The 13,664-nt window shown below is 39.0% G+C and overlaps 2 protein-coding genes and 1 pseudogene across 3 annotated transcripts in view; 1 reads left to right on the top strand and 2 right to left on the bottom strand.

The window, feature by feature from the left end:
• Positions 1-415: 415 nt before the first annotated feature.
• LOC148732372 (uncharacterized) lies at positions 416-2,541 on the top strand. Its single transcript, XM_088755779.1, has 2 exons — positions 416-651; positions 1,106-2,541. Exons 1-2 carry the CDS (start codon positions 530-532, stop codon positions 2,361-2,363), a joined length of 1,380 nt encoding a protein of 459 aa, XP_088611905.1. The 5' UTR covers positions 416-529; the 3' UTR covers positions 2,364-2,541.
• On the bottom strand, positions 2,435-4,334 carry LOC111324745 (uncharacterized). Its single transcript, XM_088755783.1, has 2 exons — positions 4,127-4,334; positions 2,435-3,809 (listed from the first exon to the last, which is right to left on the bottom strand). The coding sequence occupies exons 1-2, from the start codon at positions 4,298-4,300 to the stop codon at positions 2,727-2,729; spliced, it is 1,257 nt and encodes a 418-aa protein (XP_088611909.1). The 5' UTR covers positions 4,301-4,334; the 3' UTR covers positions 2,435-2,726.
• A 5,315-nt stretch (positions 4,335-9,649) lies between these two features.
• Positions 9,650-13,664, bottom strand: part of LOC148732371 (uncharacterized) — an 8,661-nt pseudogene continuing 4,646 nt past the window's right edge. The window contains exons 2-4 of the transcript XR_016000863.1: positions 12,769-13,568; positions 11,270-11,353; positions 9,650-10,724 (exon numbers count right to left, since the gene is read on the bottom strand). The product of XR_016000863.1 is annotated as an uncharacterized LOC148732371 (transcript). The remainder of the gene's footprint in view (positions 10,725-11,269; positions 11,354-12,768; positions 13,569-13,664) is intronic.

The raw sequence follows: 13,664 nt of genomic DNA, 5'->3' as shown, positions 1-13,664 counted from the left end.
TTGCAACTAACTAAATGTGATGAACACTGTGGCTTTTAGAAATTACACAACAGTTTTGCTTTTAAAAATATGCTTGTTCGACAGTTCTTATGTCATCTTCAGTACTAGTTGTAATTTACATTAAGTACAAAGTTCTAATCAGAGAATGTTTAGAAATACATTTGATAATAAAAATTAACGGTAAAAAACTACGACGTTTCGAAGTCTGCATGACCTCATTATCAAGTAAAATGTTAAAACTGATGTAAAATTGTAGCTCAGAGATTATATACAAATAAAATGTGATAACTTCATTAGAATAATGAGCGTTCATAGAGTTCTAAAGTGTGACGTCACGTTGCCATGGCGCTGAAAAAGTCAGTTCTAAACAACTCGGACAATCTCTTGCGCGTGGGTCACGTAGTGCTTGACCTTGTGTTATATTACAAAAGAGGTCAAGAAGAAGAACACAGGGTCAAAATGTCAAATACTATTTGAAAATTATCGCTTTTTGTCGGAAGAAATTTATCGGAACGAACACAACAGCACAATGGTGTACTGCTTTGCTCCGACATGCAGTCATTCATCAGAAAGCCACACTTGCAAGTTCTTTGCATTTCCAAGCGATAAAAAGGAAAAAGACGAATACAAGCGATGGATCCGTCTGATAAGGTTTGTAAACGGCACTTGTAATTAGCGCTTTGCTCAAAAGAACATCTTAACATTTGCCATTTTTTTGCGAGTGTGCGATTTCCACCGATGAACAAGCGCATGTAGTGTCAAGTTTGTGGGTACTGAGTAGGTTTTTGTGTATTTGCTTTTCATTACATTTTAAATTTTGAAAAACCTCGAATACAACTGTGCTGAAAGAATATGTGTTTGTCTGAACGCCACTGTGCTAACATGTGCTTACTTTCAAAACTTAAAATTTCTCGGTGCCCATACTGAGTCATATATTTCAATGTTGTTTGTGCTATGAAATGCATATGGCTTACTGATTTATTTAATATATTTTTAAGAGCTTCTGGACTTCAGGAGTTAGCTGAAAGTTTGAAACGAATTTTGAGCAATTTAAATCTTTACAAGTGTTTAGGATTAAGTTCTGTTATCTGTTTCTTTGAAATAGGAGGAAAGACAGAGAACCAAGCAAGCATTCTAGAGTGTGCAGTTGTCATTTTGTGGATGGAGATAAATTAAATGGGCCCACAATTTACGAAAGAAATCGAGATAAGATATTTCCTGGTGAAGGAGGACCACCAAAGAAAAAGAGAAAAGTAACAGCTAAACAGAAGACGGTGCAGGAAATGGTGGCTGAGGCAATCACAACATCTGAGCAGCAGTCCACTAATAATGACACTGATGATACCAAACAAGAAAGTTGCAACAAGACAACAAATGAGATAATACTGGAGGCAGAATTAAATCAAGCCAGGGAGGAACTTCAGGACCTGCAAGAAAAAGAAAGCTACACACAAAAACACTACTCAGCTTCTGGATTGAGTGTAGAGGTTCTTAGAATGGAAACAGGGCTTCCAACAAAAGAAGTTTTTAACATTGTAGTACTTCATGCCTTGAGATTCAAAGATTTTATTGTTTATTATTCTGGTTGGAAAGTAGAGTCCATTAATTTTGAGGACCAGATTTTCATTACTTTAATGAAACTAAGACAAAATTATACCAACTTGCACCTTGCCCAGCTTTTCAGTTGCAGTGTTGCAACAATAGCTAATATTGTCACCACTTTTGTCCATGTTTTGCATTCCATATTATTTCATGACATCATGACAACCATTCCGTCCAGGCAAAAAAATGTGTTATGTGCACCATCTTCTTTTTCAGAGTTTACTTCTTGTAGAATTGTCATTGATTGTACCGATGTGGAGATCGCAGCCCCGGGGTTAATGAGTTTGCAAAATGCCACTTATTCAAGCTACAGGGGTATGAACTCATTTAAAGTAATTGTCAGGGTTGCACCAAATGCAGTAATAACTTTTGTTAGCAAATTGTACCCTGGGTCCATTTCTGATAAAGCCATAGTACAACAGTCAGGTCTGTTGAACCATCTTGTTCCAGGGGATATGGTTTTGGCCGACAAAGGCTTTCTTATCCAAGACATCTTGCCCAATAATGTTTCTCTTAACATTCCACCTTTTTTGAATAATGGTGTTTTCACTGAAAGCGAAGCAAGGAAAACAAAATCCATTGCCAGAGCAAGGATCCATGTAGAGAGGGCAAATGCAAGGTTAAAGGATTTCAAAATTTTAACTTTCATCCCATATTATTTAAGATGTTATGCTGATGTTATTTTTCAGTTATGTGCTGCACTGGTAAATTTACAATTTCCACTTATCAAAGAGGGGTGTGAGGGGGCAGAGTTTGAGTGATCTGAGTACAAAAAGGATGTTTGGCTGTTATCAGTAAACAAATATAATGGTCATCATATGATAGAACTGAGTCAATCGAATAACTTTTTTCAATTATGTTAATATATAAACAAAGTCAGAATGCCATTATATTTTGTAAGACATTTAGTAGAAATAATAAAGATCAACACAACCTGCACTCTTTGTTACTCAAATTTACAATCTTATGTTTATCTCTTTAAAATTTGGCCCAATAGTCCAATACATTTACCAAATCTTTGCTGGTGACACTGACATTGCTCGAGAAAAGTTACAGCCAGAGACAGTACAACCAATACTCTCAGGTGAAAAGCCTTGCACGCATGTCTGTTTAAGGAAATAAAATTACAATGCACCTTCCACTATCTTGGGAAAAATGTGTTTAAAATAGAATTCTTTCAAGACTGGAATATTTGCATCCCAGGTTTCATCTTGCTCTATTTTGACAACAGCCACGTCCTTAGAAGTCCAAACAACAAAGTAGCAAAACTTTCGCTGTGTAAAAAAGATTTCACCCTGTACCTGGTCCCAATAGACATGGTCCTTCTTTAACACATATCCATTTCCATCCTGTGCTTTTTTTAAGCAAAATTTTGGTGAAGTAGCAATGGCTTCTTCAATTGTTAGGTTCCTTTCAGTGTAAGGACACTTAGCTTCTAGGACGGTTTCATCATCTACAATTCCATCCGGAGAGGCCCCAAGGATTCCAGAAGCATCCAACCAAATACCAGTTTCCTGGACGGTTTTCCCTGTCAACATAGTGAATGCTTTGAGTGCTTCCTGTTCATTGTTCACACCCCATTGTACAGCCTTAACTCCAGACAAATCGTATTCTCCAAGAAGGCCCTTCAAGAGAGACTGGGTCACCCGTTTGGCCTTCAAAACGCAACCAAAGTTACTTGCTGTTAATCTGCCCCTTCTAGCTAAATGCCAAGTTGGGTTGTTTCTCTGTCCAATGGTAATGTCACTTATTTTTAAGATGTACTCATCAGGAATCTTTGCCTGTCTTACTAGGCAATCAATTTGTTGCTGTGATCCTTGTAATTTAAGAAATTCTTCCGAGTAAATGATATCCTCTATTGTCGGTATGGGAAGGTTACTAACAGTAGCTGGTTCAGGGCTCATAAGCCAACAAAGGCCAGTAAATCTTCCATACTCCTGTAGGTCTCTGTAAAGGGAAGACCGATCAGATTGAGTAGGGTTTCTTGATAAGCAGCAATACTGTTTTGTGGGAGGAAACATTTCTTCGACGGATTGCCAAGAGAGCGGTGTATTTGCTTTGCGTTTCTTCCAATTGCATTCAACATCTGTCCGGCTGACGTTGTAGATGCCGTGAATGAAAAGTGTAGCCGCGTGGCTGCACTTAAACTTCCCCCTTGGACACTCGCACTCACTTGATCTTATAGCATTCTCGCTATCTAAGTAAACCTAGCAAATCGGAAAAAAAAAAAGACGCGTGAGGACATGAAAAGCAACTGTCAAAGACTTCTAAATACATGAAGACTCCAAACGAACGAACAGTTCCATGCCTCGATTGAACTAACACATCGATATACATCGAACGACCTTAACAACAAAGTGGATCAACGCTAAAGTTTGCGCGTCTAGTTATTCCACGATTAAATTATCATGGAAAAGAACTGCTATTAACTTAAAAATCTCACTGAGAAGCATTTCAAAGCAACAAATAAGCTTAAATGACAAGCCGCATCTGCAGTGAGTATTCTGGAACCATTTCCACTCACCGTGACTTTGTAGACTTTGTTTCGCATGCTTGCGTGCACTTCTCCTCGTAAAATACCCTGACTATAATTAAATGACTCCACATGGCCTGATTTGTAGTGGTTTTCACCCTTCGTAATTGACTTCTGCTCTTCTCCGAAGAAAGAAATGAGCGACGAGATAGAGAGGGCCGACATTTTGCATGGCGTCGGTCACGTTTTGGGCCTTTGTTTGGAACTGAGTTTTTTAGCACCATGGTAACGTGACGTCACGGCTTTAGAACTCTATTGTTATTGGTGTTTAGCATGTCAGATCGTGCAGTATATGTTTAAATAAATACTTTTGCACGTGTTGAGTCAGACTGCGTGTTTAGCTTTGGTTTTTGTTCGCGAATGAATAACATTTCGTGAATTAGGCAGTCCATTTTCCCGCGGCATTTCTTGAGAACAGAAAACATTTCCTCTAGGCTAGTGGACGCTACACTGTGGGCTTCTTTCAGATGCTTGCCAATGACAGAGGCTTTATGTTCTTCTATGCGTTGATGAAGATGGCGTGTGGTATAACCGATATAATCCGCATCGCACGAATCACATTTAAAAGTGTAAACAACGCATTGGTGGTTAATTAAAGCGGGCTTCTCTTCTTGTATCTTGAGCTTTCCCTCGATCTTACGACTCGTGAAAACTGGTTGTAGGTCAGTTCCGATTTTCCGGCCAAGATCTTTCAGCTGATGTCTTACTGTGTCGGCCGATTTTTGGTCTTTAAATGGTAAAGTTATTCTGACAGGTTTTTGTGTAGCCGCGTCAAGTTCAGTTGGGGTTTCGTGACGGCTTTGGATCGTAGAACTCGTGTACCAGGCGATAGCTGAGTTGACGAGTTTCACTGGGTACTTAAGCTTAGTAAACATCCGCTTGAGATGCTGGCATTCCTTCGTAAAAGATTCTTTCGTTGATGACAGGCGGTAAGCTCGGTTCAGCATTGTATTCAGCAGAGATCTTTTGTAACGCTGATCGACATGGCTCTGGTAATGTAAGAGCAGTCCTGTATCAGTTGGTTTATGATATACGCTTGTTGTCAGGTGGCAACCGTTTTTCTCAATCATCATACCGAGGAATGGAAGCTTGTTGTTTTCAGCAATTTCCATTGTGAACTGTATGGCAGGATGGCATTCGTTCAATGTTGAAAGGAAAGCTGTTGCGGCTTGAATATTTGGCATCGTGGCTAATGTGTCGTCGACGTACCTTTTGTAGAAACTTGGTAACTTGTTGTTGCGATCCAGTTGTTCTTCAATGGAGCACAGGAAAACGTTTGCCATAAGGTAAAAGTTCGGTAAGACCTGTCTTTGTGAGGTTGAGACCATGCGTTTCATTAAACCAGTTGTTTTTAAAGGCTTTTTCAGCGATGATCTCAATAGTCTCGTCGATATGTGCCACTCAACGTGCCACTCGACGAGACTATTGAGATCATCGCTGAAAAAGCCTTTAAAAACAACTGGTTTAATGAAACGCATGGTCTCAACCTCACAAAGACAGGTCTTACCGAACTTTTAAGAATAGCAACCAAAGATCAGCTATTTCAGTTCGACGGTCAACTTTATGAGCAGGTGGATGGCAAACGTTTTCCTGTGCTCCATTGAAGAACAACTGGATCGCAACAACAAGTTACCAAGTTTCTACAAAAGGTACGTCGACGACACATTAGCCACGATGCCAAATATTCAAGCCGCAACAGCTTTCCTTTCAACATTGAACGAATGCCATCCTGCCATACAGTTCACAATGGAAATTGCTGAAAACAACAAGCTTCCATTCCTCGGTATGATGATTGAGAAAAACGGTTGCCACCTGACAACAAGCGTATATCATAAACCAACTGATACAGGACTGCTCTTACATTACCAGAGCCATGTCGATCAGCGTTACAAAAGATCTCTGCTGAATACAATGCTGAACCGAGCTTACCGCCTGTCATCAACGAAAGAATCTTTTACGAAGGAATGCCAGCATCTCAAGCGGATGTTTACTAAGCTTAAGTACCCAGTGAAACTCGTCAACTCAGCTATCGCCTGGTACACGAGTTCTACGATCCAAAGCCGTCACGAAACCCCAACTGAACTTGACGCGGCTACACAAAAACCTGTCAGAATAACTTTACCATTTAAAGACCAAAAATCGGCCGACACAGTAAGACATCAGCTGAAAGATCTTGGCCGGAAAATCGGAACTGACCTACAACCAGTTTTCACGAGTCGTAAGATCGAGGGAAAGCTCAAGATACAAGAAGAGAAGCCCGCTTTAATTAACCACCAATGCGTTGTTTACACTTTTAAATGTGATTCGTGCGATGCGGATTATATCGGTTATACCACACGCCATCTTCATCAACGCATAGAAGAACATAAAGCCTCTGTCATTGGCAAGCATCTGAAAGAAGCCCACAGTGTAGCGTCCACTAGCCTAGAGGAAATGTTTTCTGTTCTCAAGAAATGCCGCGGGAAAATGGACTGCCTAATTCACGAAATGTTATTCATTCGCGAACAAAAACCAAAGCTAAACACGCAGTCTGACTCAATACGTGCAAAAGTATTTATTTAAACATATACTGCACGATCTGACATGCTAAACACCAATAACAATGAACGCTCATTATTCTAATGAAGTTATCACATTTTATTTGTATATAATCTCTGAGCTACAATTTTACATCAGTTTTAACATTTTACTTGATAATGAGGTCATGCAGACTTCGAAACGTCGTAGTTTTTTACCGTTAATTTTTATTATCAAAAGTACAAAGTTGTAGACAAAATGCTAATGGGACATAACAGCAAAGGAAATATGAGAATGTAAGCAATTAGAGAGAAAGTTCTAAATTAACATGATAAAGTCGATGATTTCAAGTGGGTTCTTTCCCACAGAATGTAAATAGCATTTTTTATTTTACATTGGAAAGTGGTGGATGCGTTGGTCGAAGATGCTAAAGCAGTCATTAGAACCTTAAGTTCGGCACTTCTAAGAATTTGTTAATGTCTGGAGATGTGAGGTCCTATCACTGACCAAACTCTCACGCATGCCTGTGGAGAAATGCTGAGAGATTTCGCCGAGACAGCAGGCATTACAGCCCGCACCGAAAGACTTGTAAGCCACACACGGACGGAGCCCACGAAGGATAAGATCTTTCACCCCAAACATATTACCAGTTTCAAAAGATGAGAAAAACTAACTATGTTGTTACAATATTCAGTTTGAGCAAATTAAAACATGCTGCTTCATCCGATCAAGATGGAGGCCATATCGCCAATGTATTCGGACTCGCAGTGAGCTTTTGGAATTCAGAGTGAAGTTTAAGAATTCGGAGTGAGATTTTAAAATTCGAAGTGAGTTTCAAGTAGAATTAGTGGGAGTGAGTTTTTAGAATTAGTCGGAGTGAGTTTTTAGAATTAGTCGGAGTGAGTTTCTAGAATTCGGAGTCAGCTTTTAGAATTCGGAGTGAGCATTTAGAATTCGGAGTGAGTTTTTAAGAATTCGGAGTGAGGTTTAGAATTGGGAGTGTAGTTTGGAATTCGGAGTACACTTCAAGGCCACCGTAACTACACCCTTTGAACTAGAAAGTTTTGACTATTTGGGTAATTTCAATTTCAGATTTTTATATGTTATGTTCAAATGTTTTAGGGGTGTTTCAGACCGTAAGGTAAATTAACGTGAAGCGAACCAACCGCATTCAAATATTTATAAATTGCGATGACGCTGAAACTATTCGGTATCGATCGTAACTACGCTTTCACGCATTAGTCTCTTAACCTCTTTTGAGACAGCTTTAAAATAATGAAATATTCCCTGAAGGAAAAACACTTCTAACAATGCAAACAGATCGATGATTGCAAAGAGGCACCCGTTTCATTATTTTGCACACTCGTACTCGCCTCACGATAAGCGTGTTCTCAAACAGAAAAAAATATCGTGTTTATCAGCTGTTTCAGCCCTCTTTTGCATGATGTCGAACGGTTTTGATCACTTTATGACACTAGAGGCTCACAATACCAAATATTGGTGAGTTGATGCTGTTATTAGTTGTTTTTTTTTTTTTTTTTTTTTCTCGTCTGTTATAGTTATGATAACGGTAAACCTGGGTAGGATGGTTATGCAACTCAATAGGATCAGTACTGCATTTTTTCCGGCTTCCTAACATTCTTGCTGGAGTTTTTTTTTTTTTTTTTTTGCCCCTTGTGGTTAGCATATACATCATAAATATTGCACTTGATGCCTTCAAAGACAACTTCGAGTAACTACTCCGTCAAACAAATATCGACCCTGGTTTTAGGTCGGTTTTATGTTAGAATAAAAAAGTGTTTTGAATAATCCAGGGCTAATAACCTATTCTGAAGCCTGTTTCCAAGCGTTCTGTCGGTAAAAGGGATCGAAATAGCAGGGGGCGGAGGAGTGATTTTGGTCAGTCGGACAGGTACACGAGCCGACCCAGACCTCTCCCGCTTTTCACTCCTATGCTGCTATAGCCCAGTGTATACTGTCGCAATTCATTTTTATCACTGAACGCCTGAGAACAGGCTACCTATTTTGAAACAAAAGTTTTCAGAAATTTCAGCTTATCGAATAAGTCACTGATATGGCAAGGCACTGCTCCATCGAGAACTCTGTAGAATAGTAAAATAATTTTATAGACCATACGATAACGGACCGGAAGCCAGTGGAGCTATTTTAGTATGAGGGTCATACGATCAAATTTCCTGGAATACGTATCATTTCGAAATGCTTGAATGGATTGAAATATTGAAAGTAAACGTGTAGATAGACCATATAGCAGTGAGTTTCAGTTATCTAATTTCGAAGTAATAAAGGCATGAACAACGATTCTAGCACTCTCTTCATCAATTTACCTTCTGACTTTGGCGATATTTCTTATTAGATAATGAGAGGACTTGCAGATTGATTTTATGTGCACCTTGAGACATTTTAAGGCTAAAGCAACTGTAAAAAAATGACGCCAAGATTATGTGCCGAGATGGTATAACGGTCATGTTGCCAATCGAAGAGACTAAAGTGAACCTTGGACGATATCTTGGGCTGAAAAGAACAACTTTAGTCTTGTTTTGATTTAATTTGAGCTTGTTGTTACCACAGAATAAAAAAATATGATAATGAGCTTCTTGCTCAGTATGGTGCAGCGGAATGAAAGACTGATACATCATTACGTATAGCACTAATGTATACTTCAGAATTTTCAAAACTTTAACACTGTTCTGAATAACTTTGTAAGATTATGATATATTGCAGATGAAAATAAAACACTTATCTTTTAAATCATGACATTACTTCGACACAACGAGCGCTCTGATTGGTCAAAAATCTATCGTTCCATAGAAAACTGAAACATCTTCCCGTCCTGTCGAACCGAGCATCGAAATAAAGGCCTAAAACGTGGGAGCAATCAGTTAGTTTGTAGTTAACCTGCATTTTGAATGCGCCTCGTGGTTTACAAACTTTTCTCGTGTTCTCCTTACATCCCGCGTGGTTTATCAGCCAGTAAACTGATACAAAGTGTGTTTTTATTGCAAAATTAAACAGTTTCTAGCACAGTTTGACATTGTAAAATTTGCATTGACAAGGAATCAAATTACATGTAAACTAGTTTGATATTATGCTGTAAGCAATTAAATGATTAAAAAAAATGCACTTTGTAGTGATCATTGAAACAGGCAAATGATACAGAAACATAAATCATCCAAATAGCTCAGACAGTGAGGGAAAAATATATGAAATACTTCTTAACACATTAATTGGTGTCCACGTTGTTAATTGTTCATTCGCCAAACTGACCATCGAAATTCGAAAAGTGAAGTTGTTTCAGCTTTGTTTTCTTATTCCAGTTTTTTTGTTTTTGTTGTGAGCTTGTGTGTGTGTGTGTATGTGTGTATGTGTATGTGTGTGTGTGTATGTGCGTGTGTGTATGTGTGTGTGTGTGTGTATGTGTGTGTGTGTGTGTTTTCAATAAATAGAAGCACTCGAGGCTCTCTAACGGGTATGCCGCGACAAGGAATGACATTTTAGAAGCGTGTGACGTCTACCATCTGAGGCTAGTTTTGGGATGTCACGAAACGCATAGGGGTAGGGATAGGCTAGTTTTGGAATGTCACGAAACGTATAGGGGTAGGGATAGGCTAGTTTTGGGATGTCACGAAACGCATAGGGGTAGCGTCGTGAGACATGCAAATGAACGGTTAGGGAGAAGACTATCCTCAGGCTGGTTGATGGGCCATTTCTGGTTGCTCCAGTTCTGTACAGTTACGTGTCTCCAATGGCCAGTTACAAATCTAGCTGGCCACGTCAATTCTGCCACAACTAATGAGAGCTTCAGCAAATTTTTTGATCGAGGGCTCTGGTGTAAAAGTTTTCAATTTTCCTAGAAGACTTTCTGTGGGACTTCCATTTGCCAGATATTGAAGATGTATTAATTTCAGTTCTTCATCGGTAACTTTTAAGATTTGCCCCACTGCTCGCCAACTTTTCTCTGTTGATGTCTCTACTGGATCAAGCATCCTTTAAACCTCGTGCTGCATTCACTTATTGTTATTTCTCAGATTAAACACTTCTGAGATTTTACAATCTGAAAAACAGAGTTTGTTTCGATAAATAATCGGGCTTTGTTACATTAAAGCTGTGACATGAGAATACGGTGAATATTATCTAAGGTCCTAAATTCTTAGAATACCATGGACACTAGATCTTTTATCAAATTTGACTGAGGAAATAGATTTTCGAAATTTGGTAATTGTCCAATTTAAAAAAGATTTTTAGCACTGATTGGATAACTCTGTTCTAGGGTATGATCGAGAGTTGCATTTCGTGAGTGTTAGTGGAGCGCATTCAGGTGGTTTAAGTTAAACATTTACAGGTATCACTGTCGTAAATAGCAAATGCAAAGGTCTGCTAAGGGTCAAGACGTTATTTTGTATACTTTTAAAACGGCGATCTATTAGCGATTACGATAACGACTAAAAAGCTACATAATAGACAAAGTGTCGGTAAAACGTTCAGTAACCGCCGCTTAAAATTGTCTCACTTAAATGCCCTAAAAATGGGAGTAATTTGTCCTCTTTTTTTTTTTCTAAATTCAAGATAAATATACAGAAGGAAGGACTGACTCTTCACCTGATGGAATTAGTCCAATATTTGGCCTGTTATTGATGGCTTGCCGTCTAACGGGAGACTGCTCCTGCCCATCTGTTCGATTATCTGTCAAAAAAAAAAAATTAATAATGATCAATTATTCATAAGTTCCGAAAATAACTGACCTTTACCTCTTTTCCGAGCTTAGCTCTCAAACACTAGTTTAACTAAAGAAGAAAACAGTCACGCCAGTAACTATAAATGGTGCCCAACAAAAACCAATAAATGTGGGAATTTCTAACGAGATTGAGAGGCTCTTTACATCTGCGCCATACCAGAACGTGATAAATCAAAACTGTGCACTTCTAAGCCAAATACGGAATGACTTAAGCTGGGTTTTTTTCAGTGTAAATACCTCCCCAGCACTAACTGAGCTATCACCACTGTCAACTAGGTACCATGTCGAAAGTTGTGAAAGTAAGTATTACCAACCTTACCTTGAACAATTCCGCCATTTTCCTCTCTTTCCTCAGATCTTATCTCATATAGTGGCACATGTTCAGGTGAACCTACGGCTGGCAGTATATATGGCGAGTTATCACTATAAATTGCTTGTTTGTTAAATGATAAAATGGTGTAATACCACAATATCAAGTGATTTGTACGATTAGCCAAGATCACCATAGAGTAGATCTGAAAAGTAGTTGTGTTTTTTTCACTTTAATAAGGTTCAATTGTCTCTGGTTAATGAGGGGTGTTAGTTGGTCCGTGCCATCACCCTTCAAGATATTGTTTCCTTAGTTTACCCCCAAAGGATCTCTCCAGAAGCGTTCTATTCATTTTTTTTTTCGCTTTTTTTTTGTGTGTTTGAGAGAGTGTGGAAGAGAGAGAGAGAGAGAGAGAGAGAGAGAGAGAGAGAGAGAGAGAGAGAGAGAGAGAGAGAGAGAGACAGAGAGAGAGACAGAGAGAGAGAGAGAGAGAGAGAGAGGGAGAGAGAGAGAAAGAGAGAGAGAGGGAGAGAGAGAGAGAGAGAAAGAGAGAGAGAGAGAGAAGAGAGAGAGAGAGAGAGAGAGAGAGAGAGAGAGAGAGAGAGAGAGAGAGAGAGAGAGAGAGAGAGAGTGAGAGAGAGAGAGAGTGAAATAAGGGGTTTTAGTTCAAATTTGAGTCTAACATATTTTCCCAGAATGAATTGCATCACCAATCAAATACAAACTACCTCGCATTTTCCAGACCGGTTTTCTTTTTAGGGTGCGTTTATTTGATAAATTCAAATTTTATCTTTGAATTTATCACTAGCATTTAAACTTTGATGACAGCGTATTGAATAAATTTCACTTCAATCTCGAAATAAGTCAAAAGTTTTCAAAACAAAAACCCATTTGTATTGTCCACTGACAACGGAGGAGACATTACTTCATGGACATAACTTATCGGTTACTACACTGTCATGATGTGTCGCAAATTGTTAATAAGAATTCAGTGCCTAAGATACTGTCTTCAGAAAGTTAAAAACAGTGTTGTCAAATATGATTATCTCTTACCATGAGATTGATCTCCTGAACAATTCCTATTCGTAATGATTCTTCTAACTCCATATACAACACCAACAGTAACTAGGGTAGTCAGGATGATTATCATTACTATGGTTGAGGGTGATATGTTTCCCTTCTTTTCATTTGTTAGCAGTAAAGGCAAAGCAGTTGTTTTCAGATGATGATGTAGGTTTTAGGATGTTCTCACTTGAAGTACTTTCTGTTCTATTTGCTTCAAAATTGTGACCAGGAAGATAAGTCCCGGGCGGAGCATAAGTCGTATCAACGTTAGCTTCTGTAGAATTTTCAAAAGCTTCTTTGCACAGTTTGTTTTGTTGGTTCTTGGGACACTGCCAGTCTTCTCCCATCCCAGTTTCTTTATATTTCTTCATTCTTCCAGTTTTTCGACATTGGGACAACAAAAGTAGCATTCTTGACAGAAACCATTGTCGTCAAGGAAATGTCTTTCAGGGCACTTGATGCCACATTTACGATTTTGAGACGGGGTACACTGCTGAGTGATGTCCCTTAACCCGCAGTCATGACAGAAACTGCAACTCTCAATGCCGTGTTTGTCTGAATATGTCTTGTTCTGTTGGCACGGTTCACATTTAATAGTGGTGTAGTTAGTGATCTTGGTACCACATTGGGGTACGAGTCCTAATCCTTGCGGGTATTCAGGACACGCCTTACACTCCATTTCGGCTCCTGGATCATCGGGGTAGTATATCAGGAAGTTTTGCACCGCAGAACATCTTCTGGGACTCCCAATTACAAATTTTGACCACAAGACTGATACCAGGATTACCCGGAAAAAGGGAGGAAAGACATTATGAGAAACAAAATTAGAGGCGCGGCAGTAAATTTAAGTGCTTTGTTCAATTATTGCGCAGTAACGCTTTGCT

This window comes from Stylophora pistillata, chromosome 4 (genome assembly GCF_964205215.1).
Source record: "Stylophora pistillata chromosome 4, jaStyPist1.2, whole genome shotgun sequence".
Classification (NCBI taxonomy): domain Eukaryota; kingdom Metazoa; phylum Cnidaria; class Anthozoa; order Scleractinia; family Pocilloporidae; genus Stylophora; species Stylophora pistillata.
This window is presented reverse-complemented; position numbering and strand designations above follow the sequence as displayed.

What these genes read in the sequence shown, in the direction of transcription:
- LOC148732372 (XM_088755779.1), top strand. Translation starts at nt 530, where the DNA reads ATGGTGTACTGCTTTGCTCCGACATGCAGTCATTCATCAGAAAGCCAC. An exon ending in CGATGGATCCGTCTGATAAG is followed by an intron (nt 652 to 1,105) that starts GTTTGTAAACGG and finishes TCTTTGAAATAG; the next exon opens with GAGGAAAGACAGAGAACCAA.
- LOC111324745 (XM_088755783.1), bottom strand. Translation starts at nt 4,300, where the DNA reads ATGTCGGCCCTCTCTATCTCGTCGCTCATTTCTTTCTTCGGAGAAGAG. An exon ending in ACAAAGTCTACAAAGTCACG is followed by an intron (nt 3,810 to 4,126) that starts GTGAGTGGAAAT and finishes CCGATTTGCTAG; the next exon opens with GTTTACTTAGATAGCGAGAA.